Source organism: Sus scrofa, chromosome 4 (assembly GCF_054392235.1).
Source record: "Sus scrofa isolate SSC_HxYL_T2T_F1_AM1 chromosome 4, Sscrofa_HxYL_maternal_Yorkshire_Landrace_v2.0, whole genome shotgun sequence".
In the NCBI taxonomy this organism is placed as follows: domain Eukaryota; kingdom Metazoa; phylum Chordata; class Mammalia; order Artiodactyla; family Suidae; genus Sus; species Sus scrofa.
The window spans coordinates 42293222-42305667 of NC_139386.1; the positions used below are offsets into that span (position 1 = coordinate 42293222).

The 12446-nt window shown below is 40.0% G+C and overlaps 1 protein-coding gene across 1 annotated transcript in view; it reads left to right on the plus strand.

The window, feature by feature from the left end:
* RAD54B (RAD54 homolog B) overlaps positions 1 to 12446 on the plus strand; it is a 119870-nt gene that overhangs the window by 12967 nt on the left and 94457 nt on the right. Inside the window, 2 exon segments of the mRNA XM_021089101.2 lie at positions 4107 to 4222; positions 4225 to 4256. Of these exon segments, the coding sequence (XP_020944760.2) occupies positions 4123 to 4222; positions 4225 to 4256 (132 nt within the window). The 5' untranslated portion in view covers positions 4107 to 4122.

Here is a 12446-nt window from a genome sequence, read left to right on the forward strand (position 1 = left end):
GCTGTTGGCTGCTTCTAGCGAATTTTTTATTTCAGTTATTTGTATTTTGCATCTCTTCTTGCTTAAGTTTTATATCTTGCATCTCTTTGCTCAGCATTTCCTGTAAGTTATCCTTTTTTTTTTTTTTTTTTTTTGTCTTTTTGCCATTTCTTGGGCCACTCCCACGGCATAGGGAGGTTCCCAGGCTAGGGGTTGAATCGGAGCTGTAGCCACCGGCCTACGCCATAGCAACGCGGGATCCGAGCCGCGTCTGCAAACTACACCACAGCTCATGGCAACGCCGGATCGTTAACCCACTGAGCAAGGGCAGGGATCGAACCCACAACCTCATGGTTCCTAGTCGGATTCGTTAACCACTGCGCCACGACGGGAACTCCAAGTCATCCATCTTTGCCTCTAGTTTATTTCCAATGTCTTCCATTATCTTCAGCATCAACAGTCTAAAGTCTTTTTCCTGGAGGCTAAGCATCTCCTGATCACTTTTCTGGGGTTTTTTCCTTTCTCCCTTATCTGAGTTATAGTTCTCTGTCCTTTCATTTTGATAGGTTTTTGGTGTGGTGACCTTTTTATAGATAGTAGAGTTGTAGCCTCTCTTACTTCTGGTCTCCGCCCCCCTTGTGGCTGAAGCTGGTATGGGGGCTTGCTGTAGGCTTCCTGATGGGGGGACTGAGGCCTGCCCACTGGTAGGTGGAGCTGATTCTTATCCCTCTGGTAGGTGGGGCTTTGTCTCTGGATGGGATTAGAGGCGGCTGTGTGCCTTGGGGGGGGGGGGGTCTTTAGGCAGCCTGTTTACTAATGGTTGAGGCCGTGAGCCCACCTGGATGGTTGTTTGGCCTGGGCCTTCTCAGCAGCTGACTGATGGGTGGGGCCAGATTTTCCCAAAATGGCCACCTCCAGAGAAAGGCACACTGATGACTATTCCCAAGAGCTTTGCTTCCAATGCCCTTCCCCCACAACAAGCCACACTCACCCCTGGTTTCCCAGGAGATCCTCCAAGAATGGCAGTCAGGTCCGACCCAGATTCCTATGGAGATTTTGCTTTGCCCTGGGACGCGTGCACATGAAAGCCTGTGTGCGCCTTTTAAGAATGGGGTCTCCGTTTCCCCCAGTCCCATGGAGCTCCTGTGCACAAGCCCCACTGGCCTTCAATGCCAGATGCTCCGGGGGCTCTTCCTCCCAGTGCCAAATCCCCAAGCATGAGGACTCGACGTGGGGCTTAAAACTCTCACTCCTGTAGGTGCGTCTCTGTGAACCAGTTACTTTCTGGTCTGTGGGGCTTCCCACCTGGGAGGTATGGGGTTGCTTATATCTCGCAATCTACCCTCCTACCTCTTGATGTGGCCTCCTCTTTGTCTTTGGGAGTAGGATATCTTTTTGAGATTTTCCAATCCATTTGGTTGAAGATTGCTCAGCCTTTGGTTGTAATTTTGTTGTTTTTAGGAGAGAAGTTGAGCTCCGGTCCTTCTATTCCACCATCTTAATCCCCCACACCAAACATTCTTTTAAAATGTGATTTTCTGGGAGTTCCCGTCGTGGCGCAGTGGTTATCGAATCCGACTAGGAACCATGAGGTTGCGGGTTCGGTCCCTGCCCTTGCTCAGTGGGTTAACGATCCGGCGTTGCCGTGAGCTGTGGTGTAGGTTGCAGATGCGGCTCGGATCCCGCGTTGCTGTGGCTCTAGTGTAGGCCGGTGGCTACAGCTCCGATTCAACCCCTAGCCTGGGAACCTCCATATGCCGAGGAACCGGCCCATGAAATAGCAACAACAACAACAAAAGACAAAAAGACAAAAGAAAAAAAAATGTTATTTTCTTTCCCATTAATGCCTGAAGAATTATTGATTAACAAACAAATTGTTGAGTTTGATTCTGGGAAAACAGTGATGAATGGATTGTACGACTTCCTGCCTGGTCTAGGAGTTACAGCTTGAGGGAATTAATAGGCAGTTTCATTACAGTGTGAAAAGTGCTTGTGTAGTCCACACATAGGAAGATTCTCTGATGTAATCTTTGAGGGGATTTAATTTGAAATTTTCAGACCAGGAAAAAATGGGTAAAGGCATTCCCAACACTGTATAGGGGAAGGTTAGTGCATTGGCCTAGAGGAAGAGTACATGTCTTCCTTGGGACACTGCAGTACTACTCATTGTTTTAGTGGTGTGTAAAGAGAGTGTATTCTGTTGTGTGGGTGTGACATATGATATAACTTATTTATCTACTACCTTGTTCTGGACATTTACATTTCCTCTTTACCTCTACTATAAGTAATATTGGCATTATTACATTTATACATAATTCTTTGAAGGTATCTTTGATAATTCCTTAGGGTAAATTCCAAGAAGTGGAATTTCTGTGTTAAACAAGTAATTTTGGTACATCCTTGGTGATGGCCTTTTGGGTAGTGTTTTGCGAAATTGCCTTGAATAGGAGTGTTTGCTAATGTCCATTGCAGAGGCCTGATGTATGCGTGTAAGTTTGTTGTCTTTTATTTCTCTCACCTGTGTCCTTCTGGTGGAAGTAATACTGAAAGTTAAGAATCCTGGGATTTCCCATTGTGGCACAGCAGAAACAAACCTGACTAGTAACCATGAGGTTGCTAGTTTGATCCCTGGCCTCGCTCAGTGGGTTAAGGATCCGGCATTGCTCTGAGCTGTGGTGTGGGTTGCAGATGCAACTCAGATCCTGCATTGCCGTGGCTGTGGTGTTGGCTGGCAGCTGTAGCTCCAATTCAACTCCTATCCTGAGAATCTTCGTATGCCGCAGGTGCAGCCCTAGAACGCAAAAAAAAAAAAAGAAAAAAAAAAAGTTAAGAAACCTGGTTCTTCTGGTTTTCTTTTTGTCTGTACCCATGGCGTATGGAAGTTCCTGGGCCAGAGATTGAACCTGCAACACAGCAGTGACCCAATTCACAGCAGATCCTTAACCCACTGAGCCACAAGGGAATGAATGCCCAAGAAACCTGGTTCTTATTTCCTGATTTATATATTTAAAATATTCCACTGTTTTATTATTTTTAAAAATTTTTAATGTTTTTTGTCTTTTTAGGGCCATGCCCAGTGGCATGTGGAGGTTCCCAGGCTAGGGGTCACATTGGAGCTGTAGCCTTCGGCCTATGCCACAGCCACAGCAATTCCAGATCTGAACCACCTCTGTGACCTACACCACAGCTCATGGCAATGCCAGATCCTTAACCTACTGAGTGAGGCCAGGGATCGAACTTGGGTCCTCATGGCTACTAGTCAGATTCGTTTCAGCTGAGCCATGTTGGGAACTCCAATATTCCATCGTTTTAAAAGTAAATAAGATGATAATAAATTGAACTGTAAATTTCTTCTTTTAATTGCCAAGATTGTATTCACTCATTTAAAAATATTTGTTAGTGATGGTAATATATCTGGCATTGTGGTCGATGCTCCCCTCTGAGTGATGCAGAAAACAAGCATGATGCAACCCTCATGCATTTATGGATTAGTAGAATAGAAAAAAAGCAACACACTTGATATATATATGTGAATAATTATATTTCCTTTGATTTTGAAACTGTTATATAAATTGCATTAATGTCTGTATCATCATTATCTAGTCTATATTTTTATCAAAAGTGATACAATGTATGCTCAGATTTGCAGCATGTAATTTAAATCTTACATACTTTTCTAGAGCTCTTTGTCATGAAAAATAAAATGTTACTAGCTGTTGAACTTATTTTCTAAGACTTTTTTTTTTTTTTTTTTTTTTTTTTTTTTTTGGCTTTTTCGGACTGCACCCAGGGCATATGGAGGTTCCCAGACTAGAGGTTGAATTGGAGCTGCAGTGGCCAGCCTGTGCCACAGTAATGCCAGTTCAGAGTCATGTCTGTGATCTACACCACAGTTCATGGCAACACCAGATCCTTAACCCAGTGACTGAGGCCAGGGATCGAACCTACATCCTCACGGATATTAGTTGGGTTCCTTACCACTGAGCCACAACAGGAACTCCTCTAAGGCTTCTTACAGGCTTATTCTTTTAAGATTTTAAAGATGTCATGATTGTAGTGATGATATATTTGGAGGTGATTCTAATCAGACTTCTGATTAGGTGGTTTTTGTTTTGTGTGTTTTTCAGGTTGATACTGCTCAATATGAGACGATCTGCAGCACCAAGTCAGTTGCAAGGGAATCCTTTAAAAAAACCAAGATTTATACCACCAGCAAGAAGTGATCCAGGTCTGAATGAAGAGGTAAAAAGCTGAATTCAGATGTAAAATTATTTGAGGTAAAAACCAAAAAAATTGAAAAGGAAGCATAGTATGGAGAAGCATGTATTTTTTACAAAATGCCGTTTAAACAGTTAACAATACTTACTGCCTGTAGGAATTTTCAGTATCTCTGACAAAGTCTTCTAAAAACTTTAGAAATAATGAGTAAATACATATACATATTTTAAAGGAATGGCCTATAATTAACTTGGGTTAGGTCTATAAAGTGAACTTTTGGTAACAATGAAAGGTAACCTCTGCAAGGGTAGGGGTGGAGATTTTTGTAAAAAAAGAATTACTCTGATTAGTGTTCTTCTTAAAGGTATCAAATAAGTGAACTCTTTAGATAAGGCAATTTAAAGACAAAGCATATATAAATAATGATTTATATCACTGTACTGGACATTTCCTTTCATTTTTACTTATAAAAAGTAAGTGCTCAAAATAGTCATAATATGTATTCTTTATTGCTATGAGAAAGGATTGTTTTGGTCCTAGGTATATTAATGTATATCAGGGTTATAGAAAGCATATAAAATAGGCAATCTTCTCTATAATTTTCTGATTCATTTGTGTTACAGAGATTAAAGTCTACTAGTCTTTTTTCTCTTTTTTTATTGTAAAATATAGATAACATAAAATTGGCCATTTTACCATTTTTAGGCTTGCAGGTCTGTGGTTGTTAATTATAGTCTCAGTGTTGTGCAATGATCACCACTATCTATCTTCAAAACTTTTTCATTACTTTAAACAGAAACTTTGTAATCATCAGGTAATACCACTATTCCACTGTCTCTGTGAATTTGACAACTCTAGGCACCTCATATAAATAGGATCATGAATATTTGCCCTGTTGTGTCTGGCTTGTTTCATTTAGTGTACTGTCATCCATGTAGCAGGTATCAGAACTTTAGTGCTTTGTGTGGTTGAATAAATGGTATACCATTTTTTATTCATTTATTCATTTATTGATAGATACTTGGATTGTTTCCAATTTTTGGCTACTGTGAATAATACTGCTGTGAATATTGGCATGCAGATTTCTCTTTGAGGACCCATTTTCAGTCTTTTATCTATGAGTGGAATTGCTCAATCATATAGGAATTCTATGCTTAGCTTTTGAGGAACTATCAAATGGTTTTCCGTAACTACTGCACCATTTTACATTCCCACCAGTAGTGTGTTAGAGTTCCAGTTTCTCCACATCCTCAGCAATATTGGTTAATTTGTTTTTGTTGCCTTTTTTTCTTTTTAAATTATTGTCATCCTCGTTGGTGTGAAGTGGTATTTCACTGGGATTTTGATTTTCATTTTCTTAATGACTAGTGATGCTAAACACCTTTTTGTATATTTATTGGATATTTGTCCTTTACAGCTTTTGTTTTTATTTATGTTCTTTTTTGGCCACACCTATGGCATGCATAATTCCCCAGGCCAGAGATCAAACTCAAGGCACAGCAATGACAATGCCAAATTCTATTTTTAAATTTTTTTTATTTTTTTGCTTTTCTTAAGGGCTGCACCTGCAGCCTATGGAGGTTCCCAGGCTAAGGGGTCTATTGTAGCTACAGCTGCTAGCCTACACCAGAGCCACAACAGTGCAGGATCTGAGCCATGTCTGTGACCTGCACCACAGCTCATGGCAACGCTGGATCCTTAACCCACTGAGCGAGGCCAGTTATCGAACCCGAAACCTCATGGTTCCTAGTCGTTTTCGTTTCTGCTACACCACAATGGGAACTCCGACAATGCCAAATTCTAAACCACTAGGCCATCAGGGTACTCCTTAACCCACTGAGCTTTAATTGATTAAAGGCTTTTAATTAATTGTCTTTTTGTTTTGTTTTGTTTTGTTTGTCTTTTTAGGGCCACACACTCAGCATATGGAAGTTCCAGGCTAGGGCTCGAATCAGAGCTATAGCTGCAGGCCTGTGCCTTAGCCAGATACGAGCCATGTCTGCAACCTACACCACAGTTCATGGTAATGCCAGATCCTTAACCCACTGAGCGAGGCCAAGGATCAAACCCATGTCCTCATGGATACTAGTTGGGTTCTTTACCACTGAGCCACAATGGGAACTCCTGATTTTTTGTCTTTGTGTTGAAAACATCTACTAATTTTTGACTCTGTGTTTTTTGGTATGCATCTGTTTATTTTTATCCTACATTCTTTTAGAATCCTGGCCATAATGTAAAGTGAAAACAGTTTTTCACTTCAAATAAGGTGGTTTTTTTTTTTTTTTTTGGTAAAAGTAGCATTGTTTAAATACAGTTCACATACCATCTAATCTACCGACTATAATTTAGTGGTCTTTAGTATGTTCAGAGTATGCAGTGATCACCAAAATCAATTTTAGAACATTTTAATCATTCCAGAAAGAAATAGCATATGTCAGCGCATCCCAATTCCCCAGCCCTTAACAACCACTAATCTATTTTCTATTACTATAGACTTGCCTGTTATGTAAATGGAATCATACTTATAACCTTTTGTGACTTTTTTTCAATTAAGCTAGTGCTTTTAGGGTTCATTCATGTTATAGCATGTGTCAGTAATTTATTCCTTTTTATTGCTGAATGTATATTCTCTTGCTTCTGTAATAGATTGCCACAAATTTAGTGGTTTAAAACTATGCAGGTGTTTTTTCTTATAGGTCTGTAGGTCAGAAGTTTAACTCAGGTCTCACTGGTCTAAGATCAAGGTGTTAGCAGTGTTGCTTTAATTTTTGTAGGTTTTAAGAATGTTTCCTTTGCCTTTTCTAGGTTCTGTAGGCCACCTGCATTGCTTTGTTCATGGTCCTCTTCTTACATTTCAAAACAAATGTTAGCAGTTTGAGTCCTTATATTGCCATCTCCTTGGTTCTTTGAAACTGGAACTTATTTGGTTAGATTGGGCCTGTCTGGGGTAATTCAGGACAATCTCTCTGTTTCAAGGTCCTTAACCACATCTGGAGAGTTCCTTTTGCCGCATAAAATAACATATCCACAGGCATTATTCTGCTTACCACACTGAATAATATTTCATTATATTAATATACCATGTTTTATTTATGCATCTATTGGTCGATGGGTGTTTGGGTTGTTTCTATTTTTTAAATTTATGAGGTATTATGACTAATACTGATGAACACTGGTTTATAAATTATTGTGTGAACATATGTTTTCATTTTTTTTGGGTACTTTCCTAGGAGTAGAATTGCTGGATCATATGAGAATTCTATGGTTAACTTTTTTTTTTTTTTTAAAGATTTCTAAGTGTGTTTTAAAAATTTTTTTGTCTTTTTAGGGTCACACCCATAACATACGGAGATGCCCAGGCTAGGGGTCAAATCAGAGCTGTAGCCAGTGGCCTATACCGCAGTCACAGCAACTTCAGATCTGCAACCTACACCACAGCTCACAACAACGGCAGATCCTTAACCCACTGAGGGAGGCCAGGGATTGAACCTGCATCCTCATGGATACTAGTCAGATTCATTTCCACTGAGCAACAATGGGAACTCCAAAAATATTTTTTTTTTCTTATAGTTGATTTACAGTGCTCTATCTGTAACGGTTAATTTCTGCTGTACAGCAAAGCGACCCAGTTATACATATATATATATACATTTTTCCTCACATTATCCTCCATCATGTTCCATCACACGTGATTAGATATAGTTCACCGTGCTGTATAGGAGGATCTCATTGCTTATCCACTCCAAAAGTAATAGTTTGCATCTATTAAACCCAGACTCCCAGTTCATCCCACTCCCTCCCCCTCCCCCTTGACAAGAGCACAAGTCTTTTTTCTATGTCCATGAGTTTGTTTCTTTTCTGTAGATAGGTTCATTTGTGCCATATATTAGATTCCAGATATGTGATATCATTAATCCTATGGTATTTGTCTCTCTGACTCCACTTAGTATGAGAGTCTCTAGTTCCATCAATGTTGCTGCAGCTGGCATTATTTTTTTCTTTTTATGGTTGAGTTGTATTCCATTCTGTATATGTACCACATCTACTTTTTTTTTGTCTTTTTAGGGCCACACATCCCAGGCGAGGGGTTGAATCAGAGCTGTAGTCGCTGGCCTATGCCACAGCCGCAGCAACTCCAGATCTGAGCCATGTCTGTGACCTATACCACAGCTCACGGCAATGCCAGATCCTTAACCCACTGAACAAGGCCAGGGATCGAACCTGTTTCCTCATGGATACTGATCAGATTCGTTTCCTCTGAGCCACGATAAGAACTCCCTGTACCACATCTTCTTAATCCATTCATCTGTCGATGGACATTTAGGTTTCCATGTCTTGGCTATTGTGAATAGTGCTAGTATGAACATAGGGGTGCATGTGTCTTTTTCATTGAAAGTTTTGTCCAAATATATGCAAGGTGTGGGATTGCTGGATCATATGGTAGTTCTATATTTAGTTTTCCGAAGTACCTCCATACTGTTTTCCATAGTGGTTGTACCAATTTACATTCTTTCCAACAGTGTAGGAGGGTTCCCTTTTCTCCACACCCTCTCCAGCATTTATCATTTGTAGACTTATTAATGGTGGCCATTCTGACTAGTGTGAGGTAGTTTTGATTTGCGTTTCTCTAATAGTGATGTTGAGCATTTTTTCATGTGCCTGTAGGCCATTTGTATGTCTTCTTTGGAGAAATGTCTCTTTTGGTCTTCTGTCCATTTTTCATTTTTGCTTTTGAGTTGTAAGAGTTATTTGTATATTTTGGAAATTATGCCCTTGTCGTTTGCATCATTTGAAACTGTTTTCTCTCATTCCGTAGGTTGTCTATTTTTTAATGTTTTCCTTTGCTGTGCAAAAACTTGTCAGTTTGATTCGGTCCCATTGGTTTATTTTTGTTTTTATTTCTACTGCTTTGGGAGACTTACCTAAGAATATATTTGTATGGTTGATGCCTATGTTCTCTTCTAGGAGTTTTATGGTGTCTTGTCTTATGTTTAAGTCTTTAAGCCATTTTGGGAGTTCCTGTTGTGGTGCAGAGGAAACAAATCCAATTAGTATCCATGAGGATGTGAGTTTGATCCCTGGCTTTACTCAGTGGGTCTTGTAGCTGATGTTGCCCTGAGCTGTGGTGTAGGTCGCAGATGTGGCTTGGATCCCGAGTTACTGTGGCTGTGGCATATGCTGGTAACTGTGGCTCCAATTCGACCCCTAGCCTGGGAACTTCTATGTGCTCTGGGTACAGCCCTAACAAGCAAAAAAAAAAAAAAAGCCATTTGAGTTTATTTTTGTACATGGTGTGAGGGTGTGTTCTAGTTCTGTTGATTTACATGCAGCTGTCCAGTTTTGCCAGCACCACTGTCTGAAGAGACTGTAATTTTCTCATTTTATATTCTTGCCTCTTTTGTTAAAGATTGTTTGACAGTAAGTGTCTGGGTTTATTTTTGGGCTCTCTATTCTGTTCCATTGGTCTGTTTGTCTGATTTTGTACCAGTATCACACTATTTGATTACTGTAGCTTTGTAATAGTGCCTGAAGTCTGGGAGAATTTTGCCTCCTCCTTGTTTTTTTTTTTTTTTTTCCGCTTAGGACTACTTTGGCAATTCTGGGTCTTTTATGGTTCCATATAAAATTTTGGATTGTTTGTTTTGGTGTGGTTAACTTTTTAATGAACTGCCAGACGTATTGTTTCATTCCCACCATTACTGTTTGATGAATACTATGTTCCACATCCAGGTCGACAGGCATTGTTGTTGTCTTTAGATTATAACCATGCTATGGGTGAGGTAATCTCTCTCTCTCTTTTTCCCCCCTCTTTCAGCCACCTCTGTGGCATATGGAAGTTCCCAGGCTAGGGGCTGAATTGGAGCTGCAGCTGCAGGCCTATGTCATAGCCATAGCAATACGGGATTGAAGCTTCCTCTGTGACCTACACCACAGCTTGAGGCAATGGTGGATCCTTAACACACCTAGTGAGGCCAGGGATCAAACCCGAATCCTCACAGGCACTGTATTGGATTCTTATCCAGCTGAGCCACAATTGGAACTCCTCATTTGGGGTTTTGACTTCTATCTCCCTGATGGGTAATGTTGTTCAACATCTTTATATGTGCTTATTGGCCATTTTTGTATCTTTGGAGAATTGTCTTATTCATATCCTTTGTCTTTTTTTAAGTTGAATTGTTTACTTTTTTTTAAATTTTTTAAAGAGTTGTAAGTGTTCCTTTTTTTTTTTTTTTTTTTTTTTTTGGTCTCTTTAGGGTTGCACCTGCGGCATATGAAGGTTCCCAGGTGAGGGGTCAAATTGGAGCTATAGACGGTGGCCTATACCACAGTCATAGTAATGCCAGATCGGAGCCATGTCTGCGACCTACATCACAGCTCTCAGCAACGCCAGATTCTTAACCCACTGAGCAAGGCCAGGGATCAAACCTGTGTCCTTGTGGATACTAGTCAGATTCATTTCCACTGAGCAGAACAGTCTATAAGTATTCTTTATATACTCTGTACAGACATTTCTTATCACATATATGATTTGCAAATATTTCTTTTGCTTGTCTTTTCTTTTTTTTTTTTTTTATTTTTTTTATTTTCCCACTGTACAGCAAGGGGGTCAGGTTATCCTTACATGTATACATTGCAATTACAGTTTTTCCCCCACTCTTTCTTCTGTTGCAACATGAGTATCTAGACATAGTTCTCAATGCTATTCAGCAGGATCTCCTTGTAAATCTATTCTAGGTTGTGTCTGATAAGCCCAAGCTCCCGATCCCTCCCACTCCCTCCCCCTCCCATCAGGCAACCACAAGTCTCTTCTCCAAGTCCATGTTTTTCTTTTCTGAGGAGATGTTCATTTGTGCTGGATATTAGATTCCAGTTATAAGTGATATCATATGGTATTTGTCTTTGTCTTTCTGGCTCATTTCACTCAGGATGAGATTCTCTAGTTCCATCTATGTTGCTGCAAATGGCATTATGTCATTCTTTTTTATGGCTGAGTAGTATTCCATTGTGTATATATACCACCTCTTCCGAATCCAATCATCTGTTGATGGACATTTGGATTGTTTCCATGTCCTGGCTATTGTGAATAGTGCTGCAATGAAAATGCGGGTGCATGTGTCTCTTTTAAGTAGAGCTTTGTCCGGATAGATGCCCAAGAGTGGGATTGCAGGGTCATATGGAAGTTCTATGTATAGATTTCTAAGGTATCTCCAAACTGTTCTCCATAGTGGCTGTACCAGTTTCCATTCCCACCAGCAGTGCAGGAGGGTTTCCTTTTCTCCACAGCCCCTCCAGCACTTGTTATTTGTGGATTTATTAATGATGGCCATTCTGACTGGTGTGAGGTGGTATCTCATGGTAGTTTTGATTTGCATTTCTCTTATAGTCAGCGATGTTGAGCATTTTTTCATGTGTTTGTTGGCCATCTGTATATCTTCTTTGGAGAAATGTCTATTCAGGTCTTTTGCCCATTTTTCCATTGATTGATTGGTTTTTTTGCTGTTGAGTTGTATAAGTTGCTTATATATTCTAGAGATTAAGCCCTTGTCAGTTGCATCATTTGAAACTATTTTCTCCCATTCTGTAAGTTGTCTTTTTGTTTTCTTTTTGGTTTCCTTTGCTGTGCAAAAGCTTTTCAGTTTGATGAGGTCCCATGGGTTTATTTTTGCTCTAGTTTCTATTGCTTTGGGAGACTGACCTGAGAAAATATTCATGATGTTGATGTCAGAGAGTGTTTTGCCTATGTTTTCTTCTAGGAGTTTGATGGTGTCCTGTCGTATATTTAAGTCTTTCAGCCATTTGGAGTTTATTTTTGTGCATGGTGTGAGGGTGTGTTCTAGTTTCATTGCTTTGCATGCAGCTGTCCAGGTTTCCCAGCAATGCTTGCTGAATAGACTTTCTTTTTCCCATTTTATGTTCTTGCCTCCCTTGTCAAAGATTAATTGACCATAGGTGTCAGGGTTTATTTCCGGATTCTCTCTTCTGTTCCATTGGTCTGTCTGTCTGTTTTTGTACCAGTACCACACTGTTTTGATGACTGTGGCTTTGTAGTATTTCTTGAAGTCTGGGAGAGTTATGCCTCCTGCTTGGTTTTTGTTTCTCAGGATTGCTTTGGCGATTCTGGGTCTTTTGTTGTTCCATATAAATGTTTGGATTATTTGTTCTAGTTCTATGACAAATGTCATGGGTAATTTGATAGGGATTGCATTGAATCTGTAGATTGCTTTGGGTAGTATGGCCATTTTTACAAT